At 51.1% G+C, this 14,514-nt stretch overlaps 1 protein-coding gene across 1 annotated transcript in view; it reads left to right on the plus strand.

The window, feature by feature from the left end:
- Nucleotides 1-7,014: 7,014 nt before the first annotated feature.
- The window catches only part of LONRF2 (LON peptidase N-terminal domain and ring finger 2), a 33,794-nt gene continuing 26,294 nt past the window's right edge, over nucleotides 7,015-14,514 (plus strand). The window contains exon 1 of the mRNA XM_010222659.2: nucleotides 7,015-7,091. Within this exon, the coding sequence (XP_010220961.2) occupies nucleotides 7,088-7,091 (4 nt within the window). The 5' untranslated portion in view covers nucleotides 7,015-7,087. The remainder of the gene's footprint in view (nucleotides 7,092-14,514) is intronic.

The following is a 14,514-nucleotide window of genomic DNA, read 5'->3' on the forward strand; positions in this document are numbered from 1 at the left end:
CCACTAAAGGACAAGCCCCCACAAACAGATTTTCACCCCTGGGGACACAAAAACCACGTTCGCCTTCACAGCCGAGAAGTTTAGAGGCAGCTCCCTCTCTCCGTGCCTGCCCGACCACCCAGGGCTCCTCTCTGAGTGCGCGTTTCCGCAGCGGAGCCTGGGGGGTGGAAAAGCTCGAGGCTCCAATTTGGAAATAAGGGATGATGCCGTGATGTGGAAAGGCTGGTGAAATCTCTCACCGCAGCTGCCGGCCGTGCCGCACCAAACAGCGCGGCTGACGTGTTCGCTTGAAGCAGCTCGCTGCTGAGGCAATCCAAAATCAGTGTCTAATCAAACCACGAAGAACCTCTACCCTCGCCTTCCAACACTTGCCTCTGCCACAGAAAAAAAAAGAAAAAAGACAAACACTTATTGTTTACAGGTGGAAACTTGCCTTGTTCTGTCTGCTCCGGACTGGCAAAGAACAGCAGACGTACTATTATTTTCTTTCATTCTCTCCAAATTGTCGTTTTCCAGCCTGCTTGACTTTTTGAAAGGCTGCAAGGCTCTTGGGGCCAGGGATATCACCCGGAGGTTTCTAATGTTTCTAAGGACAGGTTCCCAGTGCAGTCCTAGCATGATGTCAGAAAGCAAGCAAGTGGTACTTTCATGGGGAACCTCAGGAATGTGATCTCTGCCTCCTAGAATGCGGTCTTGTCTCTGCCTTAACACCATCAGGTCTTCATAATGTTTTTTGCATTCAATTCTGTAAGCATAATGCCTGGGAGCTTCATGAAAATGTGTCATACACTGACTCACCGTGAAGAACTGATCCAAACAGGACAAGAAGGTTCCTTGCAGGTAAAACAGTGTCTTGTGCGTCCACCAGATTTATACCATTCACCTCTCTCGTTCACCAAAACCTAATAAATGTAAAGTGGGGACGGAAAGGCATAACTGAGGTCCAGCTTTTCCCTCAGTTAATCTCTAGAAAGACTCCTGAAATAAAAGACCTCCCTTAGATATTACTGAGGGCGGAACCTGGGCCCCAGCAGGCAAATGGCAGGAAGCTGTGGTGATAGGATACTAAAGCTTAACACCAGGATCTACTTTTCCAGGCTGCTAGGAAATGGGCCTCAGAGCACGTGGTCTTGACGCTTGTTGGTGTACGATGTCACACCAGCCTTGTACAGCTATAGAGGAGTCACTTCTGAAGCAGGGCAAAGTGTTACATTTCCATCAGTTCCTTTTCTGATACTAACAGTAATCTAAAAATAGGATTCATCGCTCAGTTAAAACATACAGTGTGAAAAGACAGGTGTAAAATTACATATGTGCAAAAGTTAGGCATGACAAGAATGAGAAAGAGCACCTGAGAAGATAGCTCTATCCTAAAGGGACCGAGGAGAGAATACCTGGAGAAATGCTGATCTTCCTCTATATTGTGAAGTCAGCCTGCCTCCCTGAATTTTTGTGCGAGGCTCCAGAAACACGAAAAGCTGCCCGTAGACGCCACTAGATGTCCCTTGTAACTAAGGGGACGTCCACACCGCAGCTTCTGCCGCTTGGCTTCAAGGCACCTGTGCGGGGCTCTTGGCACCAGAAGGAATTTGGGAGGACCCCAGCAGCAATGTGCTATCCCACTGTTTAAAGTAAGCTTGATGGCAGGTGCCAAAAGGGTTTCTTGCAGTTCTGTGCCTCATTTTGCTTATCCATGGGACACGCTGGCACCACGGCAGTGTGGGCGACAGCGCTTGCCACCCGCGCGAGGTCAATGCCCAGGCCGTTGGCAATCCATCTCACCTAGGTGCCGTTGCATTTAAGCATGCAGAGCCTCTTGCTCCGCAACTCTTTGAAGGGCATCCAGGAGCACACTTTAACTAATTGGCTCCTTTTGCATCATAGGATGTGTTAATGATTTGTTGGACAACTATCAATCTGTTTAATCTTCCAGTGAGCCCGTGCAGGATGTAGTTAAGAGTGGTATCTTCTGTACGTGATACACACGGGTTGTGCTGGAAGGACAAGATGCATTTCCCAGGCTGGGGTGATGCAAGGAATGATCAAAACCTTAGAAATCTCTTGGTTCTGGTGATTCACAGCAGCTGGACTGCTATATCAAATATCTTCTGGGGAGAAGAAAAATCTTCATTAAAAAATTGTTGAATATTTATGCCAATAGATTGTGCCTATCACCTTTTTCATCTTTGGTAGCACCCTTCCCATATAAACAGTATTTCCGAACAAATGAAAATTACTCTTCTTTCAGTTGGTGATATTGCTTTAATGAACCCCTTCCCATTACAGATTATTTATACATCATTTTCTTGTTATACTCAGGACAGATGATCTCACCTATCTTTAATATGTTATTAATAGTAGTTCTCATTAGAAAAGCTGGCTTATAAGTGTGCTGCCTTTAAACACCATGAGATGGAATTCTTCATCATTAGTGTTTATCACAGGTTTTCTTTCTGTCTTTTTTTTTAAGCACTTACTCTATTTCAGCTAGGTCAAATTCATTAAATTGGCAAATAATTTTAATAATAGTAATCATGTAGTGACCTTTTCTTTTGAAAGCTAGAAAGCGTGTTATAAATGAGGCAGTGATTAAAGGAAGAAAAAATCAGTTGAGTGCTGGCTGCAAGAACTGGGCTCTGCACTCTGCTGCAGATTTTCTTTGTGCCACAGTGCAAGTCATTTAAATCGTGTTTTTGGAGAGAAATCACTAATAGCTCTCATTTTCCGAGTGCCCAAGCTGAGACCCGGACTCTGAATGACCTCTCAGCATTTCTATCCAGCTACAGCTCAGCCAAATGAGGTTGTGCTTGTGAAATAGTCTGCATACCTGAAAAATCATGTTCTGACAGTTCATGCACTAAATATCTCGAATGGAGTACCTCAAATACTAATTTAAGGCTAGCTTGGACTTAATTCAGCTGTACGTCAACTTCCCATCTGTAAATTGGTATAATTCTTTTTACAACCTTTTGCCTCAGCTCTTGTTGAAGATGTAAATCTGTATGCATGAAATATCCAAATACTGTAATACTGTCCCCCATCTATTATGGGGGACTGCACAGTAATCAGTGAGAATAAGATATTGTTTAAATGCCCCTTAATGAGTATCTTCTGTCCTGAGCACTGAAAGAGGTATGAGTCCTACAGAAAAGAGTGATTAATTTAAAAATGTATCAAGCACATGCACGAAGGAGACAAATTTAATTGGCTTTGTGCTGTTTCCTATTTTTCATGTGTGACTTTGCAGCTTCAGCTGAACATTTTAATGCAGTACATGTGTGTGCCCATGCACTGATGATATGTCATCATGCTTTTCTAATTAACTTATCCCCAAACAATGAAAGGTTTACTTCCTCCACAAGAGCACCAAAACATATGAAAGTTTAACAGTTCCAACTGTCTTGGACTAGAAATGTTGAAGATGAATTAAAAATGTCCCCTGAGTCTGTAAATGGTGCAATTCCAAAGTTGCTTCCTTTCCTTCATCCCCCTTCCAACTTGAAGCAAAAATTCCATCCTGGGACAAAATCTCAGGAAAGCTGGGCCTCCAGCAGAAGCTGAAGACGAGGCTACAGAGCCAAGGGAAAATCAACTTTAAAGTGTTTAACAGTGACCCAGGGGAGAACGTGTCTGTAATTCTCCCCTTGGAAAGCAGAGGGACTTCAGCAATTGCATATAGTTTGGTCCAGCGTCACGAGGTCATTCCTAATTGGAAACATACTACTATGTACAAGCAAAAACTGTACTGCTAATGGGGAGCATCTCTAACAACCTGCTACCATAGTCACTGATTCTGGCTGAGGGTCAGCCAGTTATAAGTTCACGAAGTTAGCAGAAACTTTCTCAAGGGGTTGACATGTATGGGAGAAGTTCCTTCATCTCCCACAGCAGGCAATATTTTAATCCTGTAGAATTGCTACATCCTGTCTTTTAATTGCAGTTACAAATTAACTCTGGTGTTTCAGTCAGCTTTCAGGCATTTCATGGGAAACCCATTCTGAGCTGGGGCTGCAGCAATCCACTGCTCTTACTTCATCCTAAGAAAAGCCATGAGCCATGCAGAGGTTCATATCTTCTGGCAGGATTTCCCTATGTCACGTCCTCTGACCTCAGTCGAATAACCTGGCTGAACTACCAGTAATTCCAGTTAGAAGAATGAGATTTGCAAGCACGGATTGTTAACAGTTCTACGTTAGCTTCTTTGCCTTGTTTTTGCTGTTACAGTATCATTCTTTCCTGCAAAGTGTTAGTAGGCACCTGCATCCTGCAAAGTATTAATAGGCACCTGCATCCTTGTTTTTACACCGAGCCCTCAATCTTGGCAGTCACAGGTATTCATCCGAAGCTCTTCAGCTAATAGAAGCTTATTTTGCTGTCATCTTTCTCTTATTACATCACATTTGTCTCAACCGACTGTCACTTTAGTCCCTTCTGACAAACCATGGCACCAGCCTCTGTAGAGGCCCCCATAGCAAGAAAAAATTAACTCTCAGGCTGGTGTGGAAGGAAAAAGCACTAAATGAATGGCCGCTACACAGGGCATTTATGCAGCCCCCTGCAACATTTTGCTCTTGGGCTCAATGATTTCTCACTGATGTTGCAAAAGGGAACTAACTTGGTCTCCCAGATGTGGAAACAGCAGCTGTTAAGGAGGAATTACAGATACTCAGATACTAGTGCAGGGTAGTGTTGTCTCTAGACATGTAAACGCACTGTGTTTTGGGGCAGAATAAATTGGAGGAGAACACTGCCCCCAAAACAGGCTTCAAGTGTGCTCAGACCCCACTGTGGTCTGTACTCGGGAAGGGGAGGGAAAGGAAAAAGACCTCAAGCTGAGTCAGCTTGAATTGGAGCAAGGTAATTTTGTTCCCTTGCAAACACACGCCTTCGAGAGAACGGAGGCTGCGTACCAAGAGACTATTGATCGTGTTGCTAAATAAAGCAGCGGCCTCACTTGGCGCAAGGCTCTTCTAGGAGACGAGAGAAGACGTGCAGCCCGCCCGCCACACGAAACGAATGACTGGCACCGCTGACGCTGCCACCTGAGCCGGTGCCCACGAGGGCACGGCCGCCTGCCCCGACAGGAGCGACGACCTCGCGGCGCAGGCGAAGGGCTCGTCAGGGAGCCGCCCCGGGACACGTGCGGGGAGGCGGCGTGGCACCACGGGCTAGCGGCGCCCTGCTCTTGCAGGCCACCCGGGCAGGTGGCGCCGGGTACTGCCCCCTCCTAATTCCAAGGGAAAATCTCAAGATGGGCGCCGCGATGTGAGGGAAGGAGGCCGAGGTCAGCTTTTGGAAAGAAACGTGGAGCCAGGGAGGGTGGCGTGCGCGCCTGGCAGGCGAGCAGAGCTCCGAGCACCAGCGCTGGAAGCGGTAACAGCCTGACGTGGGTATGCAACTGCAGCAATGGTGCTAAGAGGGACCAAAGCAGGAGCCGTGGGGCACACGGGCTCCCAGAGGCAAGTGCTGAACACCCGCTGCTGTCCAGCCACTGTCCCACAGTGACCGAAAAGCGGTCCCTCTTCAGCAGAATGAGTGGTTTGTTTACAGTAGTGTCTAAAATAAACATTGCCTATTTTCTTTTTCTTTTTTTCTTTTCCTCCCTGCTCCTGCTATTCCTGCGGAGCGGGCTGGGCTCCTGACTCACGCCTGATTATCCAGCTTCCAGCTGCACTTCCCTGACCGCGGCCGCCGCCAGCAGCTGCTCTGTGGGGCACTTGGCCCCAAGCTGCGCTGGTAGGGCCCACTGCTGCTCGCGGGGGGGGGAAAAAAAAAAAGATTTTATTTTTCCTCACAGTTGTGGGTTTAAAAATAGACAATAAATAAAGTGAAGGGGCACACGTGCTCGCTTCCCAGGCGAGAAACCGGCCCCAGCACCAGGGGGAGGCAGCGGAAGCGGAGGACAGCCAAGGGAAGGAAGAGGCGGCGGGGCAGAAACCTGGCCCGGCCTCGGCCTCGGCCTCGGTTCTGGTCCCGGTCCCGGGAGCCGCCGCCGGGCGGTCGGGCCCCGCACACGTGCGGGCCGCGGCACCTGGCCGGGCTCCGGGCCGGGCGGCGGCGGCCGCGGGCGGTTACACAACCGCCCGCCCCTTACATAATCCGGCCGGGCCCGCGGGGGCGCTGCGCGGCCGCCCCCGGCTCGCTCCTCCCCAGCGCCCCCGTCCCTCCTCCCGCTCCCCGGCGGGCGGGCGGGCACCGCCCCCCGCTGCAGCCGCCGCGTCCCGCCCCCTCCCCTTGGCCCGGCCGTCCCCTCCCAGAAGGAGCCGGAGCCGGAGTCGGCGGCGCCGCCGCGGGCCCGCCATGGAGTAGGGGCGGCCCGGGCGGGCGGGCGGCGCGGCATGGAGCTGGGCGCGGGGCCGCGCGCGCTGCCGCCCGGCGGGGCCCCCGCGGCGGCGGCGGCGGCGGCGGGCGGGCCGTGCGCCGAGATGCTGCAGGTGGCCGAGGAGGCCTTTCGCGGCGGCAACTTCGAGCTGGCGGCCGAGATCTACGGCTCGCAGCTGGCCGAGCTGCCGCAGCCCGAGCGCGGCCTGTGCCTGCGGCGCGCCGACGCGCTGGCGCGGGCCGGCCGCATGGCCGAGGCGCTGGACGCCTACAGCGCGGCGGCGCGGCTGGCGCGGCTGCGGCCCGAGGAGTGCGCGAGCTCGCCGAGAGCTTCGCGCTCAGCATCCGCGACAAGGAGCTGCGCCTGCCGCCCCGCGGCCCCGCCGGCGGCGGGGAGGGCGACGGCCCCGGCGAGCCGTCGTGCTGCGCCCCGCCGGAGCTGTTCGCGTGCCCGCTCTGCCGGCGGCTGCTGTGCGAGCCGGTGACCCTGCACTGCGGGCACACGCACTGCCGCCGCTGCGCGCAGCCCGGCGACTGCGGCCGCTGCCACCGCCCGCGCCGCGCCGACAGCGCCGGGGCTGCCGCCGCCGCCTCCGCCTCCGCGGCGCCCGGCGCCTGCCCGCGCGTCAACGTGGTGCTGGGGCACCTGCTGCACAAGTGGTTCGGGGCCGAGAGCCGCGCGCGGCGGCTCCGCGCCGAGGGCGACGCGCTGCGCGAGCGGCACGAGCCGGCGGCCGCGCTGGACAAGTACAACGAGGCGCTGGAGATGGGTGAGCCAGAGCGCGGCGGCCTCCGCCCCTTCCCTGCTGTCCCCGTGCTTCATCCCGCTGCCAGGGGGCGGGGTGGGGGGGAGAGATGGAGAACAAAGGGGGAAAAATCAGGGAAAATGCCTGCCCCCCCCACCCCCCGCCCCATTTCCTACCCCTGCTCGCCGGTGTCAGTGAAGTTTCGTCTCTCTATTTGTTTTTGTTGGTGAATATGTCTCTCTTGCCATTCGCTGTGGTGGGAAGGTTATGCTGGAGCTTGGAGGGAAGTTAGAGGAGTGCAAAGTTTTGAGAATGAATCCTGTGAGTGCTTCGCCTATTTTTTTTTCTCCCCTTTCTGGAGCGAATTGCTATTTTTTGCCCTTGCTGTTATTTTTGTGCTCGCTCAGGAGGTGTCTTGCGTTTTAGCCTGCCTGCAGTCGATGACTCATTATGCAGTATTTCTAGAAAATCCTCGTTCATATTTGTGAGGAGACCATCTTTTTTATTTCATTTTTTATTTTTTTTAATGAAAGGGGTATGCTGTAGTATTCCAGCTAAGCCTTGCCAGGGCTTCCCAGAGGAAACCAGCTCGTGGCTCGGATCCGTGAGCCATGGCGCTTTCAGCAAATGCAGCGGTGGAGAATGCTCCCCTTAGAGCATTAAAACACGAGTAGGGGCTCACAGAGGTTTTCTTTTGTCCTGTCCTGTGCTGAATATTCACGGTAACTCTGCACTCCCACTCGTGGGGACTCGCTGCCTGGCTTTTGGGTACCTGTTTGAGTAAGGAGATGTGAATGCATCAAGTGCAAGCTCTTCTCCCCAAAAGCCTGGCCTCGACCCCAAGTCCGCTTCCCCTCCCCACGGATGGCAGTCCCAGTCGGTTGAAACCGGCTTGTTTTGGGGCTCTGTGCGGGCTCGTAGGCGGCTCCTGCTCGCTCTGTTGTAGCCTCGTAGTAGGCTTGTGCGCGTGTGTGCATCCTTTTCTTGTTTGCTTTCTGAGCCGTGGTGGGGGTGGCACGGCACAATGAGCGTTGAAAATGCCTGGAGAGGCGGCGAGCTATGAATAGCCAGAATCCCAGCAAATCCCCCGGGACCTGCCATTCCTCCCGTCTGACCTGATAGATAACTGGCTTGACTCGGAGAGGAAGGGGGAGAAAAAGCCTCGCTAGCATGAAGCAAAAATTACGCAGCTGGATCGCTTTCCTTATAGGTAGATGCAGTGTAAAAGAGAAATTGTGAAACGGTATTTCTGCCGTGGGTGGAAGAGCTCCTTTTCCTACTTGGGCTAAAACTGCTGCCCTCATTCCTGGCTTTTCATCTAGAAGCAATGGCTGTGAAAAATTTTCATTGTGTGCTGGCTATTACGGGTGGCAACAGACCGTTATTGCTAGTCCCTGCCATGGTTTCATTTCTCGTCGTGGTTGCGTGAGGCGGATCAGAAATGCCGGAGCCGTGTGTAGGGCGTCGCGTGGCTCCGCTCGCAGCCGATGCTGGCCAGGGAAACTGCTGTTTCTGCTGCTGGCTTCACTTCCAGTATTAGGCACGGCAAGTTTTCAGTCGTACCCAAGTCCTTCTGTAAAACTATTATATGGTTTAGCCAAAGTAATCCCGGTAAAGTAGGGCAGGACAGAGAGCACGAGAAGAACGGTGGAGGAGAGGGGCGTGATGTAGGTCACTGCTGGCTGCTGTGCTCTTCCAAGTAGTGCCATCTCCCAAGAAACTTGGGTCCAGGGTCCATTGCTGAGGAAATGGCATCTAGTGAATGAAATAAGTGACAGCGTGCCGTGATATTTTTTTTTTTTTTAAAGAGCTGTTTTGTAGAATAACGTGCGCTACTGTTCAGGGGTGCATTGTGCAGCTGCAGTAGCTCCTTGCCACCTTGCATGGAGGTTGGAAGAGCTGGAAGGACTCCAGATGTGCTTAGGGCTGCGGATGTGCTTATGGCTTCCTGCAGCCTATCCTGCCCTTCTCCCGTCCCTGTAGCATCCGGGACCGCAGTTATGTGCACTGCTTCAGGGTCTTGAGAGAACCCCCTCGTGGTGGCCCTGTTTGGTCTTCTGTGACTGTAGAGTCTGCTGGGACCCGTTTGAAAACTCCTCGTTTGGCAAACAAGGCCAAATTGCTTAATGTGACTTCCTCCTCTCTCCCCACGCTCCCCCAAGCTAGTCAGAAATACCAGCAGGTATTTCTCTCTATATATCTCTCTCACTTTTGAAATCCTAAAACCTTAGGTTGAGAACGTGCTGTAACTTCCTGGTAGCAGATCCAAATTCCTGTTGCTGAAGGGCAGACAACCCCCATCTCCCAAACATTGCCTTTTTTCTCTCTATTGTTTCATGTGTACAGCTTGTGATTTCTCATAGTTCAAACTGCTGTCAGAGAGTGTGATGCTTGTTTAAATTTTTACCATGTGCTCATCAGGTACTGCCTTTTGGCTTGCTGGTCTTTTTGCTGTTGCTTTCCAGCCATGTATCACAATAAACAGGAGGAAAAAAAGAGGAAAACCATGGCTGTTTCCTTCCTGTTCAGTTACCTCTTAAGTACTAGTGTTTGGCCCAATGCTTATGATCTAGTATTGGGTATTTAAGGCCTTTTATTTGAGAGAAGACACCCTCTCCTCTTTCAAATGCTTATGGATTATTATTGAGAGCCAAGGGGGTGTGCTTTTTTTTTTTTAATTTAAGAGAATGAATCAGAGAGCTGAAAGACACATGGACAGATTGATAATATGATCACTGTATAAAGTTAGCTAAAACCCCAGGCTTGGAAGGAGGTGCGGTTCTGTGGCATTCCTGGTTGTGTTTCTTGTTAAGTGCTTTCCCTGGGACATCTGCTACACGTGGCTCTGTGACTACTGCAGTAGTCACATGAAAATGTGTTTTCCAGTTAGCAGTCAGTTCTCTCATTCCGGTTATTGGTGACCTTTTGTCTTCTAACTTGCTGTTAATTCTTGAGGTGCTTCAGTGCTTGTTCAAGTCTGCTACAAGCTGCCTAGATCATAAAAGGCTCCTTTCATGTAGCCTTTATTTGTTTCCAGCAGAATTTGGAGTGCCTGCTGCTTAATTTCAGATCTGAAGAGGTCTTTGTGCCTTAAAGTTGTCAGCTGTTTCCAGGTGTACTAGTCAGTCTTGAAAAAGATTGCTTCAACCTGTGTCATTAAACCCTCACATCTGCACTGAGATCTACAAGAGAGTAAATCTACACGCCTACAGATCTACTGTACTGTGAGAGTCTCTGTGTGTGTATAAATATATCTTTTTATTTGGTTCTACTATTTGATCCTTCAAGTCCACTTAAAGTACCCGCACCTTGGTGATCTCCACTATTTAAAAAAGTCACTTGTTCTTCACTCTCTTAGGCATTGTAATAAATTCCCCATTAGGGCAAGGCATCTGATTACCACAACTTCAAAGCAAAGTGCCTTGCGAGGCCACTAGGAAGGAAGCACTTGTTTCTAGCGAGGTGTCTGTGCCGAGCTTGAGCCCGCTCAGTCCTTGCAATGCCCAGCACTGGCCGGGTCTCTGGCCCGTGGCCATTCGGTGCGTTCGTAGTCTTGAGGGGCGGGAGGAGTGAGGTGGGCTCCTCTAGGCCACCCCCGAAACTACTTCCCTGTTTCTTAAATTGGAGAATTGTTGTTTTGATTACATGAACAGGTCGACTAAAAGTTTGAGAATGCGCTTTTAGGATTGTGATTTTTTTTTTTTTCTAGAAAGCTGTTCCCAATTACAGAAGTAGCAGGTGGCTGTTGCTTAATAGGGCAGCTAATGAGGAGGACTTTCCCCAAGCGACGCGTTGCTTTACAGGGCTAAAGACTGTATTGCAGGACGGCGGGGGGGAAACAAAGTTCAGTCTTGGGGAGTGGTGTTGACAAAAAAAAAGATTATTCTGTCGGGTGCAGACAGGCATATTGTGCATTTCAAGCTAGTCTGTTGGTTTTAAAATTAGATTCTGTGCGTATCTCAAGGAGTCTGAGCGCTTCTCAGGGTGAGAGCACGCTGCTAAGCAAATAAACGTGTAAAACGTAAGGGGAATTGGGTACTGGTGACTCATTCCTTCAGCTGCCGTTCCCCTGCGCCTCTTCTCATATCGAGACGGTCTGTTAGCATCCTGCGCCTTTCCTGTAAACGAGCCCGAGAGCGCCCGCTCGGCGCAGGGAGGCCCCTCGCTGCGGAGCCCCGCGTGCGGCGCGTGACCCTAATCCCCGCGCGCGGCCTCGCGGCGCCCGCCCCGCGCCAGGACGCGCCGCTGCTGCCCGCGGCACGTCGGCCGCGTGGCGCAATTACCGGCCGCTGTAAAGTCCTCGTTTAGCGGCTGCCAAGCGTGAGGGGTGTCGCTGCCTCTGGAGATCAGCAGCGCCTCAGAGCGCTCCCTCAGAGTGGCTGTTTTCATTTCTGATGCACACACAGATGGGCTCTTTTTCCCCTCTCTCTTCTCGCCCCCACGTTGTCATGCAGCCTCCACTTTTTTTTCCTTCCTCTCTCCCTCCTCCAAGATTATTATTATTTTTAACGCTGTGGTGTGGAAGTGAAAGGGAACATGGCGTAGGGCTTGCATGTGGCTGCTGGGAGTTTGAGCCTGCTGTGCCGGCTTGAGCAGAAATAGGTTTCTCCTGGCAGGGGGCATAGCTGGTGGAAATAACTGCTCCAATTGCCCAGTTTTTGTGTGTTGTTTTGTTTTTGTTTTCCCCTAGTGGTTCTCAGTAAGACGCTGGAAGACAAAACTCTTCAACACTGCTGAGGTTCAGCTGCACAGCTGGCGATGAGGGTGCCTGAGCCAGACCCATGTAAAAGACTTGCCATCTGGAGTATGTGTCCTGTGCTGGGCTCTCTAGAACAAGAGGGACATGGAGCTACTGCAGAGAGTCCAGCAAAGGGCTGCAAAGATGATCGGGGGCTGGAGCATCTCTCCTGTGAGGAGAAGATGAGAGAGCTGGGCCTGTTCGGCCTAGAAAACAGGAGACTGAGAGGGATCTTATCAATGTGTATAAACACTTTAAGGGAAGGTGTCACAAGGAGGGACTAGACTCTTTTTTTCAATGATGGCCTGTGACAGAACAAGAGGCAACAGCCACAAACAGAAGCACAGGGAGATCCACCTGAATTTCATTCTTGCCGGTGAGGATAACAGTGCTGGAACAGGTTGCCTAGGGAGGTTGTGGAGTCTCCACCCTTTGAGATACGCAGAACTCGGGACTGTGCCTGAACACGGTCCTGGGCATCATGCTCTGGGTGATGCTGCTTGTGCAGGGGCTTGGACTAGATGTTCTCCAGAGATGCCTTCCAACCTCAGTGGATCTGTGATGCAGGAAAAGGGGCCAAGTGAGGAGGCACATCTGTCCGCGTGCAGCATCTTGCCTTTGGTGGAGCATAAGGAAGAAATAGTGCTGGCCTCGGCATGGCAGCTGGGTCCTGGTGGCGCTCCCTGGGGTGTCCCTTATGGTGGGGAGCTCTGAGTCTCCTGCCCCTTGCTGGGGCTTCATCAGGGCACCTCCAGAAACCTTGGCTGGGGCTTTCTCCGGTGTTGGTGGGAAGAGGAAAATCTTCCTCCCTCAACCAGAGAGAGGTTTCTCCCTTCTTTTTACCCCAGTGGTGGTTTGCGGACTGAATCTGGAAGGAAATTCAGTAGGGCCACTCAATGCTGATTTGGTTTGTGATAAAGTAACTCATGGGCACTTACCCAGTGCCTTCTGTATTCTACCCTGATATGAATTCAATTAAGGTGGGAGCGGGGGAAGGCCAGGAGGATAAAAGAAAGGAGAGGGAGGAAAAAAAAAAGCAGGTGAAGAGAATGTGTCAGGCCCAAGTGCATCTTCCTCTCATGCAGGCATAGCCTTTGGGGACAGCAGGTTGGGGCTGATTTCCACCCACTTCTCCCCCTGCCCGATACCTGCTGCTGTTTGCCGTGGCGTGCTGGTGGCTCACTAGCTCAGTGTCACTGTACCCCAAACTTGTGCACGTGCTGCGCGTGACGCCTCTGTGGTGGCCACCACCAGCGCCCTGAGCAGCAGGTGAGTTGCTGACCGTGCTGCTAGGGGACTGCTGCAGCACCAAGGTGGGGGGACCTTTCTGCCTCAGCGCTGAGTGTCTGCGGGCCACCCCCTCTTGTTCTATTTTGGCTCATCAGGTCTGTGTGCAGCCGTTTGCACCGCTGTCTGCGCATTCAAATGCGGTTCTGCTGTTCCTAGTGTACTGGCTAGGTAGGTGGTAGTTCATGTGTTCAGTTTCTTTGCTTTCTCCCCCTGTCTTCCCTTAGCTTCACATCAGATCAAAGGATGGATGTCTGCGCTTCCTATTGCTGGATTGCAAAACTAATTCTGTTGAGAAAAATGCAGGTTCTGGAGCTTAACCTTAGCTTGCTCAATAATTGACATGTTCTAAAATTCAGGTTTAGTGTGAGGTCGTCCTTTTCAAAGTGTGAAGGTCTGTTAACAGAACTGGTGTCCCCTGCTGATGTCTAACAAATGGGTAGGTGTTCTTTTATACCAGTGATCGTTAAATAGGGAAAAAATATTGTTATGAATAAAAAGTGTGTCTTGCTTTGTCTTTGGACCTTTTGTACTGGCACTCAGATTGTTAAAGCTGCAATCTTTCTTATGTTAAGTCATGTTTTAGTGCAAGTGGGTTCAAGAGCAGCAGTCCCGTTTTTCCTGCCATTTGGATGCCAAGTTGTGGGAGCATACTGCTGCTGGGTGAGCATGACATAGGTAAACTTCCAGCAAAGCACTCTCGAGGCAGAGCTAGGTATTTCCACTGAAAAGTTAAAATGGCTGTGGGCAAATTTTCCTTCCCAGCCTGCTCCCGAGTTTTTCCAGGTAACGGGGGGAGAAAAAAGATGACCAGAGTTTCCCAGTGAGCTGGTGGTGCTGTCAACCCCCTTCTGGGCCGGGACGCTCCACCTGGTGCTAGCGCGCTGCAGAACTGGCAAGGTGAAAGATCTTCCTGTGTTAGTCGTGGGCCAAGGGTCAGGAGAAGCGAAGAAGCTACTGAGCCCATCTGCAGGGGGAAGCTGCTGAATCTTGCTAGAAAGCTGTGCTTAAATGAAGGTAACTGATATACGCATTTTAAGTTGTTGCTTTCTTAGGGCCTATGGCTCCTTATCTTGCACTGGAAGGAAAGCGTGAGAGGTGCTCCAAAACCGTACCAGTGAATTATGTGCATTAGTCCATCCTAGTAGTCTCCCCTTTCCTTAGAAAGGGAGAAAAGTATCAGAAATAGGTTGACTTGGTCTTCCTTCATCTCTTTCCTGTTTCCAGTTGTAAGGAAATAAATCTCTTGCTTTGGTACCAGCCTTTAAAAACAAACAAACAAAAATACCCTCACAGATGATGTCAAAACTGTTGGAATAGCAATGGTTCTGCTGCTTTAGTAACTGATCAAAGGAATAATTAATTTTTCAGCAAATAAATAAAATTGACTTCTGAATGAAGGATGAGGCGCTCCCTATGCGA

This window comes from Tinamus guttatus, unplaced genomic scaffold (assembly GCF_059628265.1).
Source record: "Tinamus guttatus ecotype Peru unplaced genomic scaffold, ASM5962826v1 Tinamus_guttatus_pri_ptg000002l, whole genome shotgun sequence".
NCBI classification, from domain to species: domain Eukaryota; kingdom Metazoa; phylum Chordata; class Aves; order Tinamiformes; family Tinamidae; genus Tinamus; species Tinamus guttatus.